Source organism: Nannospalax galili, unplaced genomic scaffold (assembly GCF_000622305.1).
Source record: "Nannospalax galili isolate Female #2095 unplaced genomic scaffold, S.galili_v1.0 scaffold1685, whole genome shotgun sequence".
NCBI lineage: Eukaryota > Metazoa > Chordata > Mammalia > Rodentia > Spalacidae > Nannospalax > Nannospalax galili.
This window is the reverse complement of record NW_008352830.1, coordinates 181,063-208,977: the sequence shown is the minus strand read 5'-3', so window position 1 is coordinate 208,977 and position 27,915 is coordinate 181,063. Positions and strand designations below refer to the sequence as shown.

General features: G+C 48.0%; 1 protein-coding gene across 4 annotated transcripts in view; it reads left to right on the top strand.

Annotated features, from left to right (window-relative positions):
- The window catches only part of Slc44a2 (solute carrier family 44 member 2), a 33,636-nt gene extending 8,945 nt beyond the window's left edge, over positions 1–24,691 (top strand). For 2 of the 4 annotated variants that reach the window (XM_008850026.3, XM_017802448.2), the window contains exons 2-23: positions 6,819–6,867; positions 8,736–8,809; positions 8,934–9,018; positions 12,137–12,221; positions 12,370–12,480; positions 12,584–12,644; positions 12,735–12,858; positions 12,956–13,039; positions 13,136–13,248; positions 15,294–15,425; positions 15,776–15,875; positions 15,965–16,057; positions 16,474–16,558; positions 17,786–18,048; positions 18,124–18,218; positions 20,806–20,909; positions 20,989–21,062; positions 21,207–21,277; positions 21,410–21,498; positions 23,195–23,279; positions 23,730–23,908; positions 24,379–24,691. In XM_008850026.3, coding sequence (XP_008848248.1) covers positions 6,819–6,867; positions 8,736–8,809; positions 8,934–9,018; positions 12,137–12,221; positions 12,370–12,480; positions 12,584–12,644; positions 12,735–12,858; positions 12,956–13,039; positions 13,136–13,248; positions 15,294–15,425; positions 15,776–15,875; positions 15,965–16,057; positions 16,474–16,558; positions 17,786–18,048; positions 18,124–18,218; positions 20,806–20,909; positions 20,989–21,062; positions 21,207–21,277; positions 21,410–21,498; positions 23,195–23,279; positions 23,730–23,863 — 2,111 coding nt within the window. In that variant the 3' untranslated portion in view covers positions 23,864–23,908; positions 24,379–24,691. Of the gene's footprint in view, positions 1–6,149; positions 6,312–6,818; positions 6,868–8,735; positions 8,810–8,933; positions 9,019–12,136; positions 12,222–12,369; positions 12,481–12,583; positions 12,645–12,734; positions 12,859–12,955; positions 13,040–13,135; positions 13,249–15,293; positions 15,426–15,775; positions 15,876–15,964; positions 16,058–16,473; positions 16,559–17,785; positions 18,049–18,123; positions 18,219–20,805; positions 20,910–20,988; positions 21,063–21,206; positions 21,278–21,409; positions 21,499–23,194; positions 23,280–23,729; positions 23,909–24,378 lie in introns of those variants that run through there. The other 2 variants (XM_008850025.3, XM_008850027.3) reach the window with 2 other exon arrangements.
- Positions 24,692–27,915: the final 3,224 nt, after the last annotated feature.

The window sequence follows — 27,915 nt, the reverse complement described above, 5'->3', positions numbered from 1 at the left end:
TCTGCCTCCCAAGTGCTGGGATTAAAGGCGTGTGCCACCATGCCCGGCCCAGCTCTTTTCTTAATCACTTCCCAAATGCCCCATCTCTCAACACCATACTCATTATTTTAATACTTCCCAGTGAGGATTAAAGTCCCATAGGAGCCAGGCATGGTGGCTCACGCCTTTAATCCCAGCACTTGGGAGGCAGAGGCAAGCAGATCTCTGAGTTCAAGGCCAGCCTGATCTACATAGTGAGTTCCAGGACAGCTGGGGCTACAGGGAGACCCTGTCTCAAAAAGACAAAAATAAGTAAATAAATAAATAAATAAATAAATAAAGTCCCACAGGAGCTGGAGAGCTGGCTCAGAGGTTAAGAGCACAGACTGCTTTTGCAGAGGACTTGGGTTTAGTTCCCAGCACTGACATGGCAGCTAACTATAATTATATCTGTCTATAACTGCAGTTCCAGGGGATCCAACACCCTCTTCTGGCCTTTGCAGGCACTGCAGGACATGGGTGTACTTACACATATGCAAGTGTAACACTCATACACATTAAATAAATAAGAAAATTTAAAGTCCCATATGAACTGCAGAGGGAACACACTACATTCAAAGCTCTGAATCCAGAATCTGCCAGGGAAATAGCCCATTGGGCTCTAGAGGGCTATCTCAGATGACCTTGAACTTCTCATCTTCTACCTCCAGAGAATTTGGATTACAGGGTGCATATCTGGTTTATTTGGGCCTGGGGACGGAACCCAGGATTTTTTGCATTTTAGGCAAATGCTCTACCACCTGAGCCATATCTCCAGCCCTCACACCCAGCTTTCTGTTTTTAAAATCTTGCATTTGGTTGCCAAGATCCACCCCTTCCCATCCTGCAGGGGTTGGATCAGCCTCAATGATTAGAAACTGTTAGTCTTTGTGGCTTCTCCTCCTTTGCCTCCACTAGGCTGGATTTAATGAGAGCTCCTGGAAGCCATCAGATCAGATACTAAAGTTCTCCTATTTCTCAAGAGGCCTCAGGGCCAGGCCTGGAGCCAAGCTGCCTGGTGTTCTTCTCTGCATTAAAAAAAACAAACAAAAAAACTACATTATGAGGGTGTGGTGGCACTTGCTTTTAATCCCAGAATTTGGGAGGCAGAGGCAGAGGCAGAGGCAGGCGGATCTCTGTGAGTTCAAGGCCAGCCTGGTCTACATAGTGAGTTCCAGGACATTCCTGGGGCTACAGGACGACCCTGTCTCAAAAAGACCAAAGAAAAAATTTAAATTACATTTATTTACTTATTTTTAAGGTTTTGTTTGTTTTTGTTTTTGTTTTTTTTTGTCTTTTTGAGACAGGGTCTCCCTGTAGCCCCAGGAATGTCCTGACTCACTATGTAGACCAGGCTGGACTTGAACTCACAGAGATCCACCTGCCTCTGCCTCCCAAGTGCTGGGAGTGTGCCACCACGCCCAGCTTTAAGTTTTATTTTATTCATTTGTGTGTATATGTGTGTGCCCACAGAGGCCAGAGAGGGATATATGATCCCCTAAAGCTGGAATTATAAGTAGTTATGAGCTGCTTGATGTGGGTGCTGGGATCCCAACTCTGATCCTCTGATACAGCAGTAAGTACTCTTAACTGGCTAAGCTATATTTCCAGCCCCACATTTATTTATTTATTGTGTGTACATGTGTGTGAGTACATGGGTGCCACACCATGCATGTGAAGGTCAGAGGACAACTTGCTGAAGTTGGTTCTCTGCTTCCCTCCGGTGGGTCCTGAGACTTGAATTCAGGTCATCAGGCTTAGTAGCAAACACCTTTACCCGCTGAGCCATCTTGGAAGCCCTCCTCTTCAATTTTAATTCTTTCTCACAGAAGGGTAATTCAAGGCCCTTAGGTTCTGTCATCTTTCTCTGACTGAGAAAGTTGTCAGCTGTCAGACAATAGAGACTCCCATATGTTCACTCTTCCCTAGATAGGTCTTGTCATGCTGTTGCTCTAACACCCTCTGTGGCTCCCACTGGTCCATCAAAACTAAATTGGGGATAGATATTTTGGGAGAGCTGGCAAGCTGTTTTCCTTCCACAGTCTTAGTTTCCCCTGATATAAAATGGGTTGAGGGTTAGAGACATGGCTCTGCAGTTGAAAGCACTGGCTGTCCTTGGAGAGGACCCAGGTTCAGTTCCCATCATCCACATAGAGGTTAAGAACCTTCTGTTAAACTCCAGTTCCAGGGGATCTGATATCTGATGCCCTCTTCTGGCCTCTGTGGGTATTGTATAATAGGGGTACACTTACACACACATGCAGACAAAACACTCAGACATAAAATTCCTTATCTTGCCTCCCACTTGTCTTACCAGTTTTCCTGTCAGTAGAGAGAGAGTCTCTAGAAGTTTTTTCTTCATACTTGCAATAGTTTTGAAGTTTTATTTATTTGCATGATTAATTCATGTGGAATTTGTTTGGCTCTCAATTGGGGTGAGGTTAAATTTATTTTCTTCCACTTACATATCTGGCACAATGACTAAATGATTCCTGCTTTATTTGTAGACTGAAAATTCTACCTTTGTCACGTAGCCCAGGCTGGTCTTGGACTCCTGATCCACCTCCTTAATGCTGGGTTGCATGTGCCATGCCAGCTCCATTTATTTATTTATTTATTTATTTATTTATTTATTTATTTATTTATTTATTTTTATTTTATGTGTATTATGAGTGTTAATGCCTATATATATGTAAGTGCACCTATGTCATGTGCAGTGCCTTTGGAGGACAGAAGAATGCATCAGATCCCCTGGAACTAGAGTTATGGAGGATTGTTAGCTACCATGTGGGTGCTGAGATTTGATCCCAGGTCTTCTGCAAGAGTTGCCAGTGCTCTTAACCGCTGAGCCATTCTCTAGCCCCTTATTTTGTTCTTTTTGAGACAAGGTCTCCTTGTAGCCCCACCTGGCCCTATGTAGATCAGACTGGCCTCGATCTCACAGAGACCTGCCTCTGCCTCCTGAGTGCTGCAACTAAAGGCATGGGTCACCTGGAGTTACAGATGGTTGTTAGCTGTCATGTGGGTGCTGGGAACTAAACCCAGGTCTCTGCATGAGCAGCCACTGCTCTGAACTGAGTCAGCTCTCCAGCCTCCTCCCTGGGTTTTGATCTGAGCTGCAGGCTGGAAGGAGCAGTGATTCCGCTGTTGGATCAGGTTTGTGTGTGACCTTGACAATGCAAGTGACTTTGACATCTTCCTATAGAATGGTGGGGAGGACAGTGAGTCTCATGTGAAGGGCCAGATATTCAAGGGCTGTCACTGAGGATGTGGTTGACTCTCTTGAAGACACTGTGTACTTGGGAACAGAAGTGGCTTGTTGCCTAAGACCAGCCTGCTCTGTCCACTGCTTAACTGGGTGGAGTGTGACGAGTTGGTGTGAGGGCTGGCAGGGGCTTCCTGTGTTTAAACACAGGGTTTCTTTGGGAATCCTGGCCACCCGAAGGCATTCCTTGGCATCTTAGGCCCTGCCTATTTGCTGAAGCCTGTGGCCCAGGGGTCAGGCAAGGCCTCCTTATCCCAAGTCAGTGTATGGGAGGTGGCCTTTTCTCTAGCGACAAGCTGATTAGAGACCAGAGCTCCAGCTGGGTGTGCTGGACTATGAGGTGACAGCTAAAGTTACTAATAGAGTTTTTTTTTGGGGGGGGGGTGCTAGGGATAGAACTCAGCGTTTTCCACATGCTAGGTAATGTGTTCTACTTGGAACTATGCCCCCATCCCCTCACTGGGGGATTATAAGCAGGGGCTTTACCACTGAGCCTTGTTCCTAGCCCCTCACTGGGGGATTCTATGCATGGACTCTACCACTGAACCATGCCCCTAGAACCCTACTGGGGGACTCTAGGCAGATGCTCTACCTCTGAGCCACACCCCCAGCCCTTCAATGGAGCTGCAGTGACAGCCAACACATAACACAGTTGACTTGTGGTTTGGTGGTTGGTATGGGATGAATGGTGTTTACCATCCATGTTGTATGCCCCCATAGGGTATACTTACAATGGTATTTTCCCCATAGCAGCTGCATACCCCACTTCTACTTTATACTCTCTGTCCTAGTTAGCTTTCCATTGCTATGAATGGAAACCAACCAAACAAAATCAACTTGAGGAGGAAAGGGTTTATTTGACTTACCAGCACAGTTTGTCATGGAGAGAAATCAAGGAAGGAACTCAGGGCAGGACTTTGGAGGCAGGAGCTGAAGCACAAACCATAGAGGAATGCTGCTTACTGACTTGATCCTCTGACCTGAGCTCAGCCTGCTTTCTTACATTAACACAGGATCACCTGCCCAGGGATGGCACTGCCCACAGTGGGCTGGGCCCTCCTCTATCACTCAACAACCAAGAAAATACCCTACAGACCTGTTCACAAGGCCACTCTAATAGAAGCAATTCCCCGGTTGAGGTTCCCTCTTCCCAGGTGTGTCAAGTTGACAACTAAACCTATCCAACACAGTTTCATATGAATTAAAACCCCTTACAGAAATGCATGATATATATAAATCCATATGTACATACCTCTATGCTGACTGCATAATACTACCCCATCTGTGTACCCCCTAACTGACACCTGTAGGCACCCATGTTGATTGAACCCTGACAGCTCAGCACATTTCTTTTCAACTACAAGCCCCAGGGCCAGCCATTTACCACCGGCTCCTCTTACACCTGATTGTTTTTTTAATGTGTATGAGTGTTTTGCTTGTAAGTATGTGAGTGGGGACCAGAAGAGGGCCTTGGATCCCCTGGAATTGGATTTATGGACAGTTGTTGGCTGCCATGTGGGTGCTGGAAACTGAACCTAGGTCTTCTGAAAGAGCAGTCAGTGCTCTTAACAGCTGAGTCCACTCTCCAGGCCCCCTGTGCCCCATCTTTTAGGGCAGGATTGGTATTTCCTACTATTACTGTGAGACCCCATGTAACTCTGTAGCCCAGACAAATCTTGAACTAGAGATTCTCCTGCTCAGCCTCCTGAGTGCTGGGATGACAGGGTATGTCCACACAGCTGGTCTGGCCAGATTTTTCTTGTTTTGAAAGACATAGGAGGAAATGGCTTCTGAGGGTACCCTCAGGCACATGCACACACCCCCAAATACATATAAATAGAAAATAAAATCTTTAAAAAGAAAGAAAAGGGGGGCTGGGCACATGCCTTTAATCCTAGCACTAGGGAGGCAGAGGCAGGTGGATTTCTGTGAGATGGAGACCACTGTGATCTACATAGTGTGTTCCAGGTCAGCTGGGGCTACAGGTAGACCTTGTCTTGAAAACCAAAATAAACAAAACATTTAAGAAAAAAAAGAAAACTACCAGCAAACCAGGTGTGGGGCGTGTTCTCTGTTGGTAAACCCTCACCTAGAAGGTATGAAGCCCCGGATTCCACCCCCAGCTCCAAATACACTGCATGGTGATATCCCAGCACTGGGGAGGGGAAGTCAGGAGGATCAGGAGTTAAAGGTCATCCTAAACTACATACTGAGCTGGAGGGCAACCTAGGCTACATGAGACCCTGTCTTGAATTTTTAAAAATTAAAAACAATGCCAGATGTAGTGGCATACTTCTTTAATCCCAGCACTCAGGAGGCAGACGCCAGCGGATCTCTGTGAGTTCAAGGCCTGTCTGGTCTACAGAGGGAATTCCAGGGTCCAGAAAGACCCTATCTCAAAAAGGCAAAAAAAAAAAAAAAAAGAAAAGAAAAAGAAAAAGTTAAATTAAAAACAAAACAACAACAACAACAACAAAATGTCAAACTAACTCTCGGGGTTCATCCGCTTGTTTAGGTTTTCAGCCCGAATATTTTCCCTCTGGCTGTCTGCTTGTTTTCTTCTTTGCTTCATGAGCTTCGGTTTCCTCCCCTGCAGGGTGGTGCAGTGCGGGGCCGCTTTTCAACATTAGGAGGCCTTGCTGGCTGTGTCCCTGTGTGAGTGGGTGGAAGGTGGTGGAAGGTGGGCCTAGGGCCCCAAGGCGCCACCTCAGGTCCCCGGTGGGGGCTGGGTCGAGGAGGGGGCGGAGCGGGCTAAATCGGGCCTGCCAGTGAGTGTCAGGAACAGCTGATGCCCCGCCTGACCCCACCCTCCATCCCCTGCCTTTGGCCGGTCTGACCGGTTTGGGCCGCCCCGCCTGCCACTCCGTCGGGAGGAGCTGCAGCGGGTGGTTCTCTGGGTCCCTGGCTTCTTTCGGGACCTGGGTGCATCCTGACCCCAGGACTTAGAGGGCGCGGGGTCCGATACGTGCCGTCTGGGCTGCTGGCACGGGGATGGGGGACGATCGGCCCCATTACTACGGGAAGCACGGTAGGCAGGACCTCCCTTTTGCACCCCGAAGCACGGGACATTGCTAGGGACAGCAGCAGGGTCCAGAGACTGGGAGAAAGGTTGCAAAAATGAGGGAGAGGAGTTGCGCTTGAATTGCAGTCGAAGCCTTCTCCCTCCCCTAAGCTCTGCTAGCCCAGGTCACCATGACTGTCCCCAGAACTGCCGCTGCGACGCCCCTCCGCTGGCCTTCACTGAAGGCCTGGCCTGGTCACCTGTCCCCTGCACTCCCTCTTCCTTTTCTCACCTTAATCCTTGCCTTCTCAGTTCTTGTCCTCCAGCCCTCCAGGCATCCCCTTGGGTGGTAGGTGGCTGATGGATGAGTTGGTCACCCTTAGGGCTCCTGTCTCTGATCATGGGGCTTAGTTGTCTCCTGGAGGTAGGATGGAGCCACTACTCAGTCCTCCTTAAGACATAGTGGCTCTGAATCGCCCAACTCCTGCTTGTAAAATCTATGCTCTCACCCTGCTTAATTCTGTTGATTTTCAGGAACGCCTCAGAAATATGACCCTACCTTCAAAGGACCCATTTACAACAGGTAAGAATCCTAGGTTCCTACTGGTGGAAGATGGACGATGTCACAATTTGTCTCTGTTCCTCCTATCTGCTTTCTAACAAAGTGGGAGAAACAATTGCAACTTGATATGAAGGCCAGTTTCTTTAGGATATACAAAGAAGCCTTACAAGTGGGTTGTTCAGCTTTTTTTTTTTTTTGGTATTGGGGCTGGAACTGAACCTCACACACCCTAAGGATGCTTTGTGCTCTTGCCCTCACAAATAGCCCATTCTTTCTTCCTTGTTTTTTGTTTTTGTTTTTTTGAGATGAGGTCTCCTGTAGCCCCTAGCTGACCTGGAACTCACAGAGATCTACCTGCTTCTGCCTCTAAAGTGCTGGGATTAAAGAGAAGCTCCACTACACCCAGTTTTAGTTTTGTGGTTTTTTGGGTTTTTTTTGTTTTTTCTCTTTTTGAGACAGGGTCTCCCTGTAGCCCCAGCTGGTCTGGAACTTGCTTATGTAGACCAGTCTGGGCTTGAACTCACAGAGACCCAAATGCTGAGATTAAAGGCATGTGCCATCATGCCTGGCTTGTTTTAGTTTTTTGAGATAGGGTCTCACTGTGTAGACCAGGCTCACTTGGTACTCAACAATCTGCCCAGACTTTCTTTCTTTTTACTTTATTATTATTTTAAAAATTTATTTATTGACCCTTTTTGAGACAGGGTCTCCTTGTAGCTGGCCTGGAACTCACTATGTAGACCAGTCTGGCCTCGAACTCAGAGATCAGCCTGCCTCTGCCTCCCATCTTGCCTGACTTAATGTATTTATTTTTATTTTATAGGTATGAGTGTTTTGACTGCACAGTATGTAAGTGTACCTATGCATACAATCCTGAGGAGGCCAGAAGAGGTCATGGGCTCCCCTGGAACTGGAGCTATAGATAGTTTTTAGCTGCTATGTGGGTTAGAATTAAACCCAGATCCTCTGGAAGAGCAGCCAGTGTTCTTAACAGTTGAGACATCTCGCCAACCTCTTTTTTGTTGTTGTTTTTGATTTTTTTTTCCTGATCTCCCAGAAATCTACCTTCTACCTCCTGAGTACTGGGATTAAAGGTGTGCCCACCATGCCTGGCTTCCTTTATTTTTTAACATTTATTTATTTGTGTGTGTGTAGTATGTGTGCACATGTGTGGTATGCAGGTACTACTACATGTGTTTTGAGGTCAGGGGACAATTTGTGGGAGTCAGTTCTCTCCTACCATCCCTAGGTAGGATGCTCATCCTGTGCTGGGCCATCTCCCTGGCCCCTCTTTCTGTCTTTTTCTCTGTTTCACTACTAAGCCAGGGCTGTGTCACTAGGCCACATCTCCACCCTGGCTTTTTTTTTTTTTTTTTTTTTTTTTTTTTTTTTTTTTTTTGTCTTTTTGAGACAGGGTCTCTCTATAGCCCCAGGTAGCCTGGAACTCTGTAGACCAGGCTGGCCTTGAACTCACAGAGATCTGCCTGCCTCTGCCTCCTGAGTCCTAGGATTAAAGGCCTGTACAACCACGCCTGACTCCACCCTTGCTTTAAACATTTTTGGGGTTTAGAAAAAAACAAAATGGGCTGGAGAGCTGGCTTGATGGTTAAGAGCACTGGTTCTTACAGAGGCCTGAGTTCATTTCCCAGTATTCACATGGCAACTAACAACCATCTTTAACTCCAGTTCCAAGAGACCCAATGCCTTCTTGTCTCTGGTATACTTATATGCAGGCAAACATATACATAAAATAAATAAAAACTTAAAAATCAAAACCCCCCAAAAACCAGTAAAATGCACATGTCTTCTGGGCTACCTTTGAAGCTGCTCATCAAATTGGGGGTGAGGTGGGGGCTTCCTTGCCCTGACCCCGCCTGTCTGTTCTGCAGGGGTTGCACTGATGTCATTTGCTGTGTGGTGCTCTTCCTGGCCATTGTGGGCTATGTGGCGGTGGGCATCCTGGGTAAGTGCTAGAACTGGAAGTGCTGGGGCTTTTAGGGTGGGAAAGGCCAGCACAGCCTCTGAAATGGAATGGGCATGGGGGCTGAGGAGCAACAGAGCCACAGCATCCTTGGATCCCTCCACAGCCTGGACCCACGGGGACCCCCGGAAGATGATCTACCCCACTGATAGCCAGGGCGAGTTCTGCGGGCAGAAGGGAATGAAAAACTCGTGAGTCTGTCTCCCTGGGGTCTGGAAGGCTGGGGAGGAATGAGTGGAACGGCTGGTGAATAGTTTCTAGACTTTCCCCATTTTCATCAGCATCCAATCCACATGTTCAGTCTTCTGTCTATATCCCAAGAGAAATGGTTCTAGGTTACCCAACAGATACTGAAATCCACAGGTGGTCAAGACTCTAAGGGAATGATGTGATATTTGCATACAACTTCCACATCCCATGTTGGGGCTGGGACTCAGTGGGAAGTGATTGCCTAGCACACAAGAAGACCCAAGTTCCATCCCCAGCATCACTTAAACTAGATAGAGTGGCACATGCCTTTCACCCCAGCACTTGGGAAGTAGAGAAGGATCAGGAGTTCAAGGTCATTCTCTGCCACATAATCGATTTGAGGCTAGCCTGGGCTATGTGAGATCCTTTCACAAAACAGAAACAGAAAACAAAGACAAAAACATATGTACTGATCTCCTCTAGACTTTAAACTAATCTCTTTAAAAGCCCATATGGAGATCATAAAGAGGGTTACCAAGAATTTCAGTAATAACAATTTAAAAGTTTGGCAGTGGGCAGGTGCAAGCATGGCCCTCCCTGTTGCACAATAAAACCCTGAAGTTTATTTTTTTAAAAAAAGGAGAGCTGGGCGTGGTGGTGCACACCTTTAATCTCAGTACTGGGAGGCAGAGGCAGGCCGATCTCTGTGAGTTTGAGGCCAGCCTGGTCTACATAGTGAGTTCCAGGACATTCCTGGGGCTACAGGGAGACCCTGTCTCAAAAAGTCCCCCCACCCCCCCAAAAAAAGATTTATTTATTTAATTTTGTTTTATGTTTAGTGTATCAGTGTTTTGTACCATGTGTGTGCAATGCCTACAAAGGCCAGAAGAGGGTGTCATGTCCCCTGGAACTGGAATTACTGGATGCTGGGAACAAAATCCATGTCTTCTAGAGCAGTCAGTGCTCTTAACCACTGAGCCATCTCTCCAGCCCCTGGGATGACTTTTTAATATTTGATACAATATAAATGCAACAGAAACTTGTTATGTTGTGCATATTTTAGGGAATAAGAAAAACTTGTATGTCCCCATTTTTTGCTTTTTATTAGTATATATTATGACAATGGGGCTCATTGCATGTATAGAACAAATTACATAATTTACTTGTTTGCTTATTTACGTGTGTGTACTTGGGTTTAGGACAGAGGTTGACCTTAGTTGTCTTTGTTGGTCATACTGTTGTGTGTTTTTTGTTGTTTGTTGTTGTTGGTTTGGAAACAGGAGTCTCACTATGTTGCCCCTGGCTGGCCTGGAACTTACTATGTAAACTGGACCCTCAGACTCCCAGATCCTCCTGCCTCTGACTCAGGAGTGCTGAAATTAAGTGTGCTACCTAACCCTGCTTGCCTTTTTTGTTTGTTTTCAAACAGGTTCTTTATTAAATCTGGAGCTTAATAATTAGGGAGGCAAACTGACCAGGGAGTCCCAGGAGTCCCCCTGTCTCTTCCATGATACCCCCACACACCCCCCACACCTCCACCCGGGCTAGAATTATAGATGCATGCTGCCCCACCTGACTTGCACATCAAGCACTTTCTCCACAGAGGCATCTCTGGGAAGTCATTACTTGTTTATTGCCAATTTCCTTGTTGGTTTGTTTTTTTGGTCCTTTTGAGACAGGGTCTCCCTGTAGCCCCAGCTGTCCTGGAACTCACTACGTAGACCAGGCTGGCCTTGAACTCTGCCTCCCAAGTGCTGGGATTAAAGGCATGTGCCACCACGCCTAGCTATTTGTTTTTAAATGGGTTTTTAGTATCCCAGGCCTTGAACCCCTGACCTTCCTGCCTCCACTTCTTAAAGTGCTAGGATTACAGGTATACACCACAATCCTGGCTCATTAAAAAAATTTTTAATTAATTATTTTTGAGACAGGGGCTCCATAAATAGCCAAGGAACCCTCTCCTTACACACACATGGTATATATGCATACATGCAGGCAAAAATACTCATTCACATAAAAATAAATGAATAGGACAGCTGGGGCTACAGGGAGACTCTGTCTCAAAAAGACCAAAAAAAAAAAAAAAAAAGAATATTTCCATCTCAATCACTCAGTCTCCTGAGTGCTGGGATGACGGAGCCGGGTGCCTGCCAGCATTCCTACTTTGCATTTTTTGTTGTTTTGTAGGGTGCTAGGAACTTTCAGCCACACCTCAGCCCCTGGATCCTTTTTTTTTTTTTTTTTTTGGTCTTTTTGAGATTAGCCCCAGCTGTCCTGGAACTCACTATGTAGACCAGGCTGGCCTCAAGGAGATCTGCTTGCCTCTGCCTCCCAAGTGCTAGGATTAAAGGTGTGTGCCACCATGCCTGGCTGGATCCCATTTTCTTCTTTAAAGTGTTGGTCTTAAGTGTCCCACCCTTGCATATGCATGCTATGGCCATAGGGAGCAAAAGAGGGATTTGAATCCCTGGAACTGGAGTTACAGACAGTTGTGAGCCACCATGTGGGTGCTGGGAAGCAAACCTGGGTTCTCTGGGGTTCTCTGTAAGATCAGCCAGTGCTCTTAACTGCTGAGACAGCTCTAGAGCTCCTTTTTTTTTTTTTTTGAAATGGAGTCTTATGTAACCCAGGCTTGCCTCATAGTCTACATCACTGAGGGTGACCTTGAACTCTTGATCCTTCTACCTCTTTTCAGAATACTGTCCTACCACACCTGGGTTTTCTTTTTTAATTAATTTGTTTATTTTTATTTTATGTGTACGAATATTTTGCCCACATGCGTATGTAAGTATACCATGTCTGTGCAGACCCTGCAGAGGCCAGAAGAGGGTGTCAGATCTCCTGGAACTGGAGTTACACAAGTTTGTGAGCTGCCATGTGGGTGCTAGAAACCAAACCCATGTCCTCTTCAAGAGCAGCCAGTGTACTTAATCGCTGAGCCAGCTCTCCAGCCCAGTTTTTGTTTTTATTGTGTGGTGCTGGGTTTCAAATCCAGGGCCTCACACATACTAGGCAAGTAAGTGCTCTACTATTGTGCTGTCTGGCCTATGTTCTTATAGAGATTTTTACATAGGGTAGATGAGCAGTTTTGACCCATTGCATCCCCTCCTTCGACCCCAGGAACAAACCCTTCCTGTTCTATTTCAACATTGTGAAGTGTGCGAGTCCTCTGGTCCTGCTGGAATTCCAGTGCCCCACCCCTCAGGTAACTTCTCCCACGTCTCTCCTTTCCTCTCCCCACTTGCCATGATGTCTCTCTCTCCTGGTGAGAGGCAGGTGAAACCTCTGTCTTTGGTGATTCAGTGCCCTGAATCACCCCTTTCCTTCACATCCCTTTCCTTCAATGTCCCCAGATCTGTGTGGATGAATGCCCAGATCGCTACCTCACCTTTCTGAAAGCACGGAACTCTCGAGACCTTCACTACTATAAGAAGTTCTGTGTTCCCGGCTTCCAGAACAACAAAGTGAGCACTGGGTGCCCAGGCAGGGGCCAGAGGAGGGTGCCCACCTAGGGATTCCTCTCTCTCTCTCTCCTCTCTCTCTCTCTCTCTCTCTCTCTCTCTGTAGGGGGTGGCAGAGGTGCTGCGAGATGGTGACTGTCCAGCCGTCATCACTCCTAGCAAACCCTGTGAGTCTGGGGAGTGGGTCCCATGAGGGTTGGGTGCAGACTGGGAAATCTATTGGGATCAGCCTGACCAGTCCCTTTTGCTCCCTGCAGTGGCCCAGCGATGCTTTCCAGCCATCCACGCGCACAAAGGGGTCCTCATGGTGGGCAATGAGACAACCTATGAGGATGGGCTTGGCACGAAGAAAAATATCACTGAGCTGGTGGAAGGCGCCAAGTGAGGATGGTGGTCCTGCAGACTATGGTGTTGAAATTTCCCTGGGTGGGACAGGGGCTGTCCTCATGATATGACTTGAGTCTCTTCCAAACCCTAGGAAGGCCAACAGGGTTCTAGAAGCCCGACAGCTGGCCATGCGGATATTTGAAGATTACACTGTGTCTTGGTACTGGATCATCATGTAAGCCTGAAGGGGCTGTCATTGCTGTCTCCCTTATTGCCCCATCTCTGAATCCCTCCAGGGACAGTGTCACTCATGTGCTATTTTATTCCCCAGAGGTCTGGTTATCGCCATGGTGTTGAGCCTGCTGTTCATCATCCTCCTGCGATTCCTGGCTGGCATCATGGTCTGGGTGATGATTGTCATGGTGATCCTTGTACTTGGCTATGGTGGGTCTTCCTCAACTCCCCTGCCTCAGGTCTACAAAATACCCATCAAAGATGTCATCCTAAGCCTTCACATGTCAATTAAGTGTGAACATGTGCAAGTTACTGTTCATATGAGCAGGCACTTTGAAGACCTTCCAAAGGGGGTGGGCAAAATTAACTCACTGGGGCTAAGGGAGTAACTCAAGGTAGAACCCCTGCCTAGAATCCTCCAGTGAGGGGCTAGGGATATGGCTCAGTGGTAGAGTGACATCTTAGAATCCCCCAGTGAGGGACTGGAGGCATAACTCAGGGTTAGAGCCCCTGTCTAGAACACCTAGTTGGAGGGGCTAGGGCTGTAGCTCAGTGGTAGAGTCCCTGCCTAGAATCCCCCAGTGACAGGCTGGAATTCTGGCTCAGTAGTGGAGTGTTAGCCTATCATGTGCAAGGCTCTGAGTTGTTCTCTGCCACAAAAAGAGGGGAAAAAAAAGAAAGAAATCTTATCTCTTTCAAGCTTTCAAAACCAGGGCTCAAGAAGGCTGCTTGGCACAGTAACTAGGGTGGTGCACTCTGGCACCAGGGTGCCGGAAATTCAAATTCTACCTCTGCTGATTTCTAGCTCTGTGTCCTCAGGCACATGACTAAGCCTCTCTGTGCCTTGATTACTCCCTCCATTTAATGGGAATAATTAGTGTTTGCTCTTTGGCAGAAGTAATGAAAGGCATTAACAGGAGGATAATATCAAAGGTAGGGCTGTCAAGTGAGGAAACCCGAGTTAGAAACTAGTGGTCATGTTCTGGGTTTTATTTATTTTTTTCTTCTGTTTTTATATTTGTTATTTATTGTGTGGGTGTGGGTGTGTGGGTGTATTCCACACTGTATGTGTGGAGGTCAGAGAACAACTTGTCAGAGTTGATTTTCTCTACCCCGTAGGTCCCAGGGATGGAACTCAGGCCATTAAGCTTGGCAGCAAGCCTCTTTACCCTCTGAGCCATCTCACCCACTCTCTTTTTTTGTTTGTTTGTTTGTTTGTTTGTCATTGTTTTTCTGAGACAGGGTCTCCCTGTAGTCCCAGCTGGCCTGGAACTCACTATGTAGACCAGGCTGGCCTCACTCTCACAGAAATCTTCCTGCCTCTGCCTCCTGAGTGCTGAGACTAATGACATGTGCCACCATGCCTGCCTGGGTACAGGATGTCCATCAAAGACATATTGAGTTCTGTGTTCTGAACAGATACCTTGTTTGTGGTTCACAAGTGTTCTTACCAGTAAGCAAGATCTCAGATACTTTAAAAAAAACCTTTTTTATGTGTATGAGTTGTTTTGCATGTAAGCACACCACTGCGTGCAAACCCTCTGAAGCCAGAAGAGGGTGTCAGATCTCTTGGAACTATCATTATAGATGGTTGTTAGCCACCATGTGGGTGCTGGGAACTGAACCCCAGTCCTCTGCAAGAGCAGCCTATTAAGAGCCAGTGCTCTTAACCACTAAGCCATCATCTCCCTGTAGCCCCATCTGACCTGCAACTTGCTATGTAGTTCCAGGCTGGCCTTGAACTCACAGAGATCTGCCTACCTCTGCCTCCCAAGTACTGGGATTAAAGATGTGCGCCACCACTCTGGGCCTTATTTTTATTTATTTATTTATTTATTTATTTATTTATTTAGTCTTTTGAGACAGGGTCTTCTTGTAGCCCCAGCTGTCCTGGAGCTCACTATGTGGACCAGGCTGGCCTTGAACTCACAGAGGTCCGCCTGCCTCTGCCTCCCCAGTGCTGGGATTAAAGGCGTGCACCACCACACCCGGCTTATTTTTATTTTTAACATTTATTTATGTGTATGTCTGTGGATACCTGTATGTCACAACATGTATATACAGGTCAGAGGTATTTTTGGCTCTCTTCTTCCACCATGTGGGTCCCAAGGCTCAAACTCAGGTTATCACCCTTTTCAGCAAGCGCCTTTGCAGCCTCTCCCAGCCTTTATTTTATTCTGGTACTGAGGGTAGTTGTACCTGCTCTTGCAAGGCATGGGGGCAGAATTAACATCTGAGTTTATGGCTTTGTGCAGGGATATTCCACTGCTACATGGAGTATGCCCGGCTTCGTGGGGAGGCTGGATCTGACATCTCCCTGGTGGACCTCGGCTTCCAGACAGACCTCCGAGTATACCTCCACTTACGGCAGACCTGGATGGCCTTCAGTGAGTTGCAGGCCCTCTCCCCCCGCCCCCCAGTCCTGCCATCCTGGGAGACCTTGGAGAGATGGGGGTGGGGTTCCCTAGGAGCTCAGCCTTTACAGTGATCATTTAATTTTATCTTTTTTTCTTTTTTTAGTCAATTTTGGTTTTTATTGTTTTTTAATTTTAAAATTATTATGTGTGTGTGGTACATGCATGCCTCAGTTCAAGGGTGAATGTCAGAGGATGACTTTCAAGTATCAGTTCTCTCCTTCCACTATGTGGGTCCTGGAAATTGAACTCGGGTCTTCTGGCTTAATCGCAAGCCCTTTAACTACTGATCTATCCTACGGGCCTTTTTCCCCCTTCCCCAGTGATCATCTTAAGTATCCTGGAAGTGATAATTATCCTGTTACTCATCTTTCTCCGGAAGAGGATATTGATCGCCATTGCGCTCATTAAAGAAGCTAGCAGGTGGGACCCGGAGAAGCAGGGGATGTGGCTGGGGTCCTGTCCCTGGGCCATCTGGAGCCTGATATATGTATGTCTCTGCTTCTCCTCAGGGCTGTGGGCTGCGTCATGTGCTCCATGCTGTACCCGCTGGTCACCTTCTTCCTCTTGTGCCTTTGCATAGCCTACTGGGCCAGTACTGCTATGTATCCACTGTCGGCTCCCCATCTGTGGTCCCTGGGGACGACTAAACGCCAAACTTGCAACTTGGGCGCAGGACTGGAACTGGTGGGGGGGGTCCTTTCCATAACTCTCCCCCCTTCTCTTTTTCTTTCCACCATGTAGGTCCTGGGGATCAAACTCAGACCTTCAGCCTTGGTGACAAGCAGTTTTCTGTGCTGAGTTATCTCGCTAACCCTTTTTTGTTTTGTTTTTGTTTTTGTTTTGTGACAGGGTCTCACTCTGTAAGTCAGGCTGTCCTGAAACTCAGTATATAGCCCAGGCTAGCCTCCAACGCACAGTGATCTTCCTGCCTTGGCCTCTGAAGTTCTGGGTACAAGGATGAGCCACCACTCCTAGACCTTGTCACCTTTCAGGTTCTAAATCCTTAATGAACCTCTAGCTTCTTATCTACGTCTAATGAAGCTGTGTATAAGATTTTTGATGACGGCGCCTGCCCACTTGTTGGAAAGACATGCAACCCAGAGGTGGGCATTGTCCTGGCAGCCCTCACTTAAAAGACCATTCTGCAAATATTTGGCACTTGTATGCCTTGCTCTATGTGGGGGTGGGGCATAGAAGCCATTGTTGAGTTTGGTAATTGCCTAGGGCAACCCAAGAACTGATCAGATTGGGCTGTCTCCCCATAGGTTTCTCCCCTATGATGTCATTTCCTGCCCCTATATGCTTTCTTGACCCCTAATGTTGTGTGTGTGGTATATGCACATGTATGGGGGTGACCTGCTGTATTTCTCTCCACCTTTTTCCTGAAACAGGGTCTCTCACAATACCTGGAGCTAAGCTGATGGCCAGCTAGCCTCAGTGGACATCCTGTTTGCATACCCCATAGGTCTGGGGTACAGGCTGACACATGGCCATACCCAACTGTTTATGGAGATTTGAGCTCAAGTCCTCTTTTTATTTTATGTGTATGTGTGTTTTGCCAACATGTATGTAAGTGCACTATGTGCATGCAGTGCCCACAGAGACCAGAAGAGTGTGTTGTATCCCCTGGAACTGGAGTTAACAGACAGTTGTTAGCTGCCATGTGAGTGCTGGGAATTGAACATGGGTCCTCTGCAAGAGCAGCCAGTGCTCTAAACTGCTGAGCCCAGCTCTCCAGCTCCAGGTTTTTTTTGTTTTTTTTTCTTTTTGTCTTTTTGAAGCAGGGTCTCCCTGTAGCCCCAGCTGCCCTGGAACTCACTATGGAGACCAGGCTGGCCTTGAACTCACAGAGATCCGCCTGCTTCTGCCTCCTAAATGCTGGGACTACAGGCATGCGCCACCACGCCCGGCTCAGCTTCAGGTTTTTTTGTTTTTTTTTTTGTTTTTGTTTTTGCGATAGGGTCTCCCTGTAGCTCCAGTTGGCTTGGAACTGGCAATATAGAGGAGGCTGGCCTTGAACTCATAAAGGTCCACCTGCCTCTGCCTCCCAAGTGCTGACTCTGAGCTGAGTCAGCCACTCATTGTTGGACTGCCCTTGCCTGGGTAGCCATCTCCCCAGTCTCCCCCCACCCCCCACCTTTCCCTTGCCTTCTGTGATGGCTAGTCTTGCTTTAAGAACCCCTTCCTTGCATTCCACAAGCTCTGTCATGAACCTATCACCTGATTTGTGTGTGATTTCCCCAGGACTCCTGTCCTGCCCCATGGCCTAGCCTCACCCCACTCTGAACTCCTGACCTTTGGGTCGTCTTGGCTCTGCATCTCTCCCCCAGACCTTCCCCTCTGCCAATGAGAGCCGCCAGTGTCCCAACAGTCGCTGCCAGTTTGCTTTCTACGGAGGTGAGTCTGGGTACCACCGAGTGCTGCTGGGCCTACAGATCTTCAACGCTTTCATGTTCTTCTGGCTGGCCAACTTCGTGCTGGCACTGGGCCAGGTCACATTGGCTGGAGCCTTTGCCTCCTATTACTGGGCCATGCACAAGCCAGATGACATGCCTGCCTTCCCACTCTTCTCTGCTTTTGGTCGAGCGCTCAGGTGAGGAAGGGATAGGTGGGGTGGTATGAGGTGGGGGGGTCAGGATGGGCCACTGACTTCCCCTTGTGGTTGTAGGTACCACACAGGCTCCTTGGCCTTTGGCTCCCTCATCCTGGCCATCGTGCAGATCATCAGAGTGATGTTGGAGTACCTTGACCAGCGCCTCAAAGGTGAGGCCCAGCCTAGGCTGCCATTGACTGCAACTAGGGGGCAGGACTGAATGATAGCTCAGGATTAATTCTTCCTTGGGGGTAGGGGACTGAGAGAAAAGAGGTAAGCCTGTGATTGGCTTCTGTCTATGGAAAGGGTGGAGCTAAGAGGCTTAGAGAGCCAATTGCATGGAGTGTTGGGATTAAATGAGTGCACCACCACGCCCTGACATTCTTCGTTTTATTTTCTTGAAAGAGGGTCTTTTTGAGACAGGGTCTCCCTGTAGTCCCAGCTGTCCTGGAACTCATTATGTAGACCAGGCTGGCCTTGAACTCACAGAGATCTGCCTGCCTCTGCCTCCCAAGTGCTGGGATTAAAGGTGTGTGCCACCGTGCCCAGCAAAAGAGGGTCTTTTTAAAAAAAATTTTTTATTATTTTTATGTGTATGACTGTATTGCCTACATGTAGGTAAGTGCACCCATGTTGTGCAATGCCCTCAGAGGACAGAAGAGGCCATCGACTCCCCTGGAACTGAAGTTATGGACAGTTGTTAGCTGCTATGTGGGTGCTGGGATTTGAACCTGGGTTTTCTTCAAGATCAACCAGCGTTCTTAACCGCTGAGCCACCTCTCCAGCCCTGAAAGATGGTCTTATATATCCTAGACTGACCTCAAACTCACTCTGCAGCCAAGAATAACTTTGAACTCTTTGTTTATTTTTGTTCTTTTTGAGAGAGGGTCTCCCCGTAGCCCCAGCTGACCTGGAACTCACTATATAGACCAGGCTGGCCTTGAACTCACAGAGATCCACCTGCCTCTGCCTCCCAAGTGCTGGGATTAAAGGCATGTGCCACCACACCGAGCTATTTTTATGTGTCTGAGTGTACTGCCTGCTCATAAGTGTACCCCTGTTCAATGCCTGCAGACGTCAGAAGAGGGCACTGGATTCCCTGGAACTGGAGTTATGGTCAGTTGTTAGTTGCCATGTGGATGCTGGAAATGGTCCTTTGCAAGAGCAGCCAATGCTCTTAACCACTGAGCCATCTCTCCAGACATGATCTCCTGTTTTTTCTCCCTCTACCTCCTAAGAACTAGGATTACATGTGTGAGTCATCTTGTCCAATGTGCCATGCCAAGACCAAGAATAAATTTACTTTTATTTGCACAGGTGCTCGCCTGCATCTGTGTAAGTGCACCACATATTTGCAGTGCTCATGGAGGTCAGAAGAAGCCATTGGATCCCCTGGATCTGGAGTTACAGATAGTTGTTAGCTGCCATGTAGGTGCTGGGAATCAAACCTGTGCCCTCTGCAAGAGCAGCCCATGCTCTTAATTGATGAGCCAGCTCTCCAGCCCTCTATTCCTTTTTAAATTAAATTTTTTATTACACTTTACTTTTGTTCGTGTGTGGGCACGTCTCAGCATTCATGTCAGAGGACAGCTTGTTGGGGGGTCTCTCTCCTACCATGTGGGTTCCAGAGGGATTGAGCTCAGTTTGTCAAACTTGGACTCGACCCACTAAATCATCTTACCAGTTCTTTTTTTTTTTTGGTCTTTTTGAGTCAGGGTCTCCCTGTAGCCCCAGCTGCCAGCTGTCCTGGAACTCACTATATAGACCAGGCTGGCCTTGAACTCACAGAGATCCGCCTGCCTCTGCCTCCCAAGTTCTGGGACTACAGGCCTGTGCCACCACGCCCAGCTGCCAGTCCTTTTTTTTTAAAAAAAATTTTTTTTGCGGGCTGGAGAGATAGCTCAGCGGTTAAGAGCATTGACTGCTCTTGCATAGGACCCGGGTTCGATTCCCAGCACCCCCATGGCAGCTACGAACCATCAACTCCAGTTCCAGGGGAATCTGAAACCCTCTTCTGACTTCCACGGCATTGCACGACATGGGTATGCTTACATACATGCAGGCAATACATTCATACACATTAAAAAAAAAATTATAAAAATTTTTTTTTCCTTAATTTTCTGACACAGGGTCTTCGTATTTTAGCCCAGACTGGCCTTAATTTTTCAGCTACCCCCGCCTCTGCCTCCAGAGTTCTGAGATTCTAGGAACATACACCACACCCAGCCTTTATCTTTTTATTGTTGTTTTTTTGAGAGACAGCGTCTCCCTGTAGCCCCATCTGGCCTGGAACTTGCTATGTAGACCAGGCTGTCTTCAAACTCCGAGAGATCTGCCTGCCTCTGCCTCCCAAGTGCTGGGACTAAAGGTGTGTGCCACCATGTCTGGCTTGGTTTTCATTATCAGGGTCTTATGTAGCCCAAGCTAGCCTCAAACTCACCATTGTAGCCAAGGATAATGATAAATTTCTGATCTTGCCTCCTTCTTTCAAGATCTGGAATTACATTTATGTGCCATAACACCTCCCCCTCTCCTTCCCTCCCTCCCTTCTAAGAGAATCTCAATTGTCCAGGTTGGCCCCTTTAGCCCAGGCAAGTGTCAAACTTGCAGTGTTGCTGCCTCAGCCTCTGGAGCAGCCGGGATGATATGCCTGTACCACTGTGCCCAGCCCTATGACCCTGTCCTGTTGGGTTACTGGGTCTCTACGAAGTCAGGTTCAGTATCCTTCTACCTCTGCACACGTTCGTTTTTTTTCAGCTGCAGAGAACAAGTTTGCCAAGTTCCTCATGACCTGTCTTAAGTGCTGCTTCTGGTGTCTGGAGAAGTTTATCAAGTTCCTCAACAGGAATGCCTACATCATGGTGAGCCTGGTGGTGCTCCTGCTGGGGTGGGGGAACCCCCACATCCACCCAGGGGCCTCAACTCCTCTCCTTGCTTCAGATCGCCATCTATGGCACCAACTTCTGCACCTCTGCCAGGAATGCCTTCTTTCTGCTTATGAGAAACATCATCAGGTTAGGGGCGGGCACACCTCCCTCTTCTCACTCCCTCCTGTCCCAACCTCCCTCCCTTCCCAACCACCCTCCCAGCCTGTGGTCTCCCTCCCCTTCCATCACCTGAGCCCACATTCACTCCTGTTCCGTAATTCTTCCCCACAGAGTGGCTGTCCTGGACAAAGTCACCGACTTCCTTTTCCTGTTAGGAAAACTTCTGATCGTGGGTAGTGTGGGTGAGTGGTACCACTGGGCCTGTCCCTGTTGGAGCCTGTTGGGAGCAGCCTGCAAACTGCTATCAAGCCAGGTCCATCTATGATGAGTCTTCCTCTTTGGGGACTCAGCCTTCTCTCTTCCTCCTGCCTTAGGCATCTTAGCCTTCTTCTTCTTCACTCATCGGATCAGAATTGTGCAAGACACAGCCCCGCCTCTCAACTATTACTGGGTCCCCATATTGGTAAGGACCTTTGGGGACAGACTGCAATCTCTGAAGTAGGGAGGGGAATGGGATTTGTTCAACTTACTTTGCCTGGACAAATGGGAGTGATGGTTAGTTAGAGGTTGGACAGTCATTGGTTATGAGTACTTACTGCAGTACTCATGGAGGGGTCCTTCCTTTGGAGGAAGTTTATTAACATATTTTTTTTTAACCTTTGGTTATTTTGTATGCATATAGGTGTGTGTGCATGTGGCACAGCAGATTATGGAGGTCAGAGGACAATTTAATTTGCAAGAGTCTGTTCTTGCCTTCTACCATGTGTGGGATCAAACTCAGGCCATCAGGCTTGGTGTCAAGCACCTTTACTTGCTTTTCCAGAGCATTTTGGTTCTCCCAGCACCTGTGTCAGGCAGCTCATGTCTGCCTGTAACTCTAGCCCTGAGGGTCCAATGCTGTCTTCTGGCCTATGTAGGCACCCACATACACATAGACATACACATATACCCATAATTTAAATAAATAATAAGGGCTGGAGAGATGGGCTCAGTGGTTAAGAGCACTGATGGCTCTTGCAGAGGATCCAGGTTCAGTTCCTAACACCCACTTGGTGGCTACAAACTATCTGAAACTCCAGTTTCAGGGGATCTAATCACTTCTGAGGGCTTTGCTTGACTTACATACATGCAGGCAGAACACTCATATACATAAAAATAAAAGCTAAAAAATAAATATGGCCAGGTGTAGTGGTGCATGCCTTTAATCCCAGCACTCGGGAGGCAGAGGCAGGCGGATCTCTGTGAGTTCAAGGCCAGCCTGGTCTACATAGTGAGTTCCAGGACAGCTGGGGCTACAGGGAGACCCTGTCTCAAAAAGACAAAAATAAATACATAATAAATAAATAAATAAATAAATAAATAAAATATTCTAAAAAAAGAAGTTCAAGGCCAGCCTGGGCTACATCTTTTTTAAAAAAAGGAATAGGTAATATCTAGGCAGAGGGTACAGTAGGTATGGTGACCTTGAGGTCTGGCTCTACCAGAAATCGTGAGCAGCCAGAGGAGCCAGTGTGGCAGGTGTAGAGAGGAAAGAGGGTGAGAGTGATGGAGGGACAAAAGCACCAGCCCCAAACCCTGCAAGCCTCGGGGCCCAGGGACCCAGATTTGATCCCAGTTCCTGTTGTTTGCTAGTTATGAGTATTTCTGAGTTATTTAATCTTTCTAAAAGCTACTCAACTCATTCACTAAGGATTTATCAGACTCCATCATACAGCTGGGAGTAGTCTCTAGCTGCCAGGCATATGTGACAATAAATGCCATGGAACAGCCTAGCAAGGATGTGGGTGCTGGTTTTTCTTTTGGGTTTTGTTGGTGGTGGTGGTTTTTGCATGTGAAAACCAGAGGTTGATATCAGGTTATCTTCCTCTGTGGATTTCCACCCTTTTTTTTTTTTTTTTTTTTTTTTGACAGGGTTTCCAGGCTGGTCTCAAACTCTGCCTGCCTCTGCTTCCCAAGTGCTGGGAACACATACATATAAATAAAAATAAATAAGATAAAGCTGAGGCAGGATTGCCATGAGTTAGGAGCCAGCCTGGGCTATAACCACAGAGTTTCTGGGCTGATGGGAGTGAGTGGTTTCAAGCCAGGGGAGGACAAAGTTGGGCAGGGCAGTGGCTCTGAACAGGAGCTAGGCCAGATGAGCTGTCTCCTCTCCACAGACGGTGATTGTGGGCTCCTATCTGATTGCACATGGCTTCTTCAGCGTCTATGGCATGTGTGTGGACACCCTGTTCCTCTGTTTCTGTGAGTGACCCCTTCACCCCAGCCTCCCAAGGGTCCTGACTCCCTGCTCGCTACTGAGCATCATCCCATCAAGGCACAAAGTCACCCTACCCTGTGCCTAACATCCCCGGGGCCCTGAATGCCCTTTCTAGGCCTATGCATGCCTTCAGACTTCCTCACCTCACCACACTTTGAGCTAGCCGTTCCTCACCCACCTGTCCCCAGGCTGTGGCTGGAACACTGTGTCCCCTGGGTCTTTAGCTTTGACGTTTCTGGCTTTGTTGGGAGTTGGAGTGGGGTTGTGGCTGCCACTAACTCTGGTCTCTCCACTTTTTTTTTGTTTTGTTTTCTCTTCCTCTTCTCCATGCCTGCTGGCTTCCTCCCCGTTTTTTCCCCTCTGCCTCCCTTTCCCACCCCCCTCCTTTCCTGACCACCCCATTTTCTACCCCTGCTGGTTCCTGGGGGGCCCAGGTGAGGACCTTGAGAGGAATGACGGCTCTCAGGAGCGACCCTACTTCATGTCGCCTGAGCTGAGAGACATCCTATTGAAGGGGAGTGCTGAGGAGGGCAAGCGGGAGGAAGCCCAGGAGGAGGAGGAGGAGTAGAGAGTGAGGGAGACTGGCAAGCAAGCCAGGGCCTCTGCAGATCTGGTTTGTGCATGCTGTGGGGCTTCTTAGCCTGGGAGTGTGGGGATTCTGTAGTCTTGTTCCATCTCTCTCTGATCCTCTACCCAAGTCATGCTCCCAGCAGCCCCTCATTAGGGGATTCTACTCAGATGCCCTACCACTGAGCCATGCCCCCAGCCTCTCACTGGGGAATTCTAGGCAGGGGCCCTACCACTGAGCAATGGCCCAGCCTGTTTACTTTTTATTTGGGGACAGGCTGGTCTTGTACTCACTCTGTAGCAGAAGACTTTAAACTCTAGGATCCTCCCGTCTCAACCTCCTAAGTACCTTTGGTGACAGGCCTTTGCTACCACACACTGCTCACTGGTGTCTTGCTTTCTAACACTTTGAGGCTTCTCTGTGGCCTCCGATTCCCTGCTCTGTTCCCCACACTCACCTAGGCCCCTGCTCGGGGCCTCCCTCTCATGTCACCTCCTGTGGGGCTCTGTCCACAGTGGAGGATCTGGAGAGAAACGACGGCTCAGCTGAGAGGCCTTACTTCATGTCTTCCACACTCAAGAAACTCTTGAATAAAACCAACAAGAAAATAGCCGAATCCTAAAGGCAGCGATGGCCTTCCCGGCCTCTCATGAGGATGCTGACCCAGTATAGCTGGGTCAAGACCCCCAGCTCATTGGACTTGCCAGAACGCACATCACTGCCTCTCTGCCCACCCTCCCCAGGATCCCACGTCCAGGGACCTGGAGGATTTGGGGCATCTCCTTCATATGCCAAATGACACTCGGAGATTTTAGGACAGTCTCGGAAGATGGAACAAAATGTGTCCCTCCAGCTTTCACTGGCTCAGATAAATGTCTTGAAGTCTGGGAAGGAAGGTGGCTGCTTCCTGCCCCCGACCCTTGGCCAAGATAGGCTGAACGATGGGGAATCTGTTTGGATAAGGGAACTCACAGAGATCTGCCTGCCTCAGCCCCCCCCCCCCCCCCCCCCCCGTCTACTCCGGCTGGTACTTATTCCATCTCTTGTAGCTGATTTGGCCCAAGGGCCAACAAATGCATTTTTCTCTCTTTTTATTTTTTAACCTGGACACACATTAAAGGACATAACTGCTTTGATTCCATCAGCCGCCACAGCTGCATGGAGCTGTTGATGACAGTGCCTTCATTTGTCTCCCCACTTCCCCCAGCATGGGGGTGGCTGGGGTCACAGGAGTGTATTCCCACACTGGGGAGTCTTCTGGCTATTGAGATGGTATTGGAGGTGAACCTTTACAGGAGAAGACAACCCAGCAGTAGTTGGGAGTGGTGTTGAGGAATGGGCCTCTGGCCAGATCCTAGAGCTAGCTTTGGCTGCTGACTCCTTAATAGATAGGCAGGAGAACTAGGCCGGACTCTGTGCCCTTTCCTCTGCCAGTAATCAACACTGCTGCCTTTGTATGAGAGGAAAGACAGAGGCCACCCAAGGGAAGGTTACAGGAGATGAGGTGCGTAGGGTGGGGCCCGAGTCCTGGGTTTACCAGGCCTCGATTTCACCTAACACTTCAAAGAATCCTTTTGCCAAACTTGTTGAACTTGGGACTCAGTTGGTTGACTCATTACGTATCATCCACTAAGACCCACCTTCTCCCTCAATTCATCCCTTTTGCCAGTCTGTAAGATCCCAGGATCTTGGAAAGAGGATTTTCAGCTTGGATTTCCTGTGCCTGCCTCTAGCCTGCCCATCCCACCCTACCCCTCTCTTGTCTCTGCCCAGCCCCATGCTTACATCATTGCATTCCAACCCTTTAATAAAGTGCCTCTTGTATAGATAGATTGTCCTGTGTGTTTTAGGGGGGGTTGTGGGAGGCTGCTGGGAAGAATCTCTCTGACTTTCAGGGCTCTGGGTTTCTCTGAGCTATGGTGATTTTGCCAAAGGGAAGGAGTAAGAACAGGAGGCCCACTGTCTGCTGGCCTTGATCTCCACCCCCAAGCCGGTCCTACAGACTAGCTCTATGGTTTCTCCCACAGGCCCCTGGAGAACAAAAGGGTTGTATTAGGAACTGATTCCCAGTTTCAGAGGCAATCACTTGCTACCCACCTCCTTCATCAGCTCTAACACATCATCCCAGGCCTTTCTTCCAAGACCCCTCATCTGAGGCCCCAATTAGTGTAGCACAGCTTTTTACAAAAATTTCATTTATGTGCCAGGTGTGGTGGAGCATGCTTTTAAATCCCAGCACTTGGGAGATAGAAGCAGATGGATCTTTAAGATCAAGGACATCCTGTCTACACAGTGAGTTTGAGGCCTGCTGGGGCTACAGGGAGACTGTGTCAAAAACACCAAAAAAAAAAGAGATTCATTTATGGGTATGTGTTGTTGTATGCACCATGTAAGTGCAGTTACCCAGAGAGGACATTAGATCCCCTGGAGCTAGGGTCATATCTGAGCCATCTCTCCAGCTCTGGCCCGGCAGATTTGTTTGTGTTTTTCCTTGAGATAGGGTCTCTCTGTAGCCCCAGCTGTCCTGAATTCACTATGGAGACCAGGCTGGCCTTGAACTCAAAGAGATCCGCCTGCCTCTGCCTCCTGAGTGCTGGGATTAAAGGCGTGCACTATGCCTGGCTTTTTGTCTTTTTTGAGATAGGGTTTTCCTGGTCCACCAAGCCCTGGTTTTTTGGTTTTTTTTTTTTGGTCTTTTTGAGACAGGGTCTCTCTGTAACCCCAGCTGATCTGGAACTTGCTATGTAGACCAGGCTGGATTTGATCTCACAGAGATTGTATCTGTCTGTAACTCCAGTTCAAGGGGATTTGATACCCTTTTCCAACCTCTGCAGGCATTGCATGCATGGGGTGCACTTAGATATATGCAGGCAAAATACTCCATTCACATAAATTAAAAAAATCATCTTTAAAATAAAACAGTATTGCAGGGCGTGGTGACATGCCTTTAATCCCAGTACTCAGGAGGCAGAGGCAGGCAGATCTCTGAGTTCGAGGCCAGCTGGGGCTACAGGAAAACCCTGTCTCAAAAAAGACAAAAATTAATAATAAATATATTTATTAATTAATGTAAAATAACTTTTAAAAATACAGTATCTGTTTGGGAAGGAAGAAAAACAGTACCTGGCCCATGGAGCACCCTCTCCAGGTAAGTGGTGCTGGAAAGGTATGCAGGATTCCATATGGCCAGGCACGGAAAACAAAACAAAACAAGAAACAACAGTGGCTTGGTACTGTGGCTCAGTTGGCTGAGTGCTTCTCTAGCATGTAGGATGCTCTAGGTTTGATCCTGATACCACACAAGCTGGGCATGGTGGCACAAACCTTTAATTCCAGTAATCAGGAGGCAGAGGCAGGAGGATTTCTGAAGTTCCAGGCCAGCTTTGTCTACACAGCTAGTTCTAGGCCCGAAAAGGCTATATAGAGAGACTGTTTCAAAAAAGAAAACAAAATAAGCCAGACATGGTGGCGCACCTTTAATCCCAGCACTCAGGAGGCAGAGGCAGAGGCAGGCGGATCCAGATCTGTGAGTTCAAGGCCAGCCTGGTCTACATAGTGAGTTCTAGGCCAGCTGGGGCTACAGGGAGACCCTGTCTCAAAAAGATAAAACCACCACCACCAACAACAACAACAAAAAAACAAGACACAATAAAGTAAAAGGCAAAGATGGCACCATGGATAAAGCACCGGCTATGAAAGCTTGAGAACGAGAGTTCAGATTCCCAGAATCTAAGAAAAATGTGGTAGGCTGCCTAGAATCCCAAAACTGTGCAGGCTAGAACAAGGCAATGCCAGGGTCTAGCCAGAATTGGCAAGTTCTGGGTTTAATGAGACCCTATTTCAATGAATAAGGCAGAGAGTAATTGTGGTACATCACATAAACTCTAGGCCCCACACATGCCCCACGCACACAGATGCATGGCCTGCATCAAATTTCATCTGTACTATTATCTTCCCAGTAAGCTTCCTCACCACTTCAAAAAAAAAAAAAAAAAAAAAAGGACAGAGATCATGCCTCTAGTTTGTCACCCATCTGTCACTTTATCCCAGGG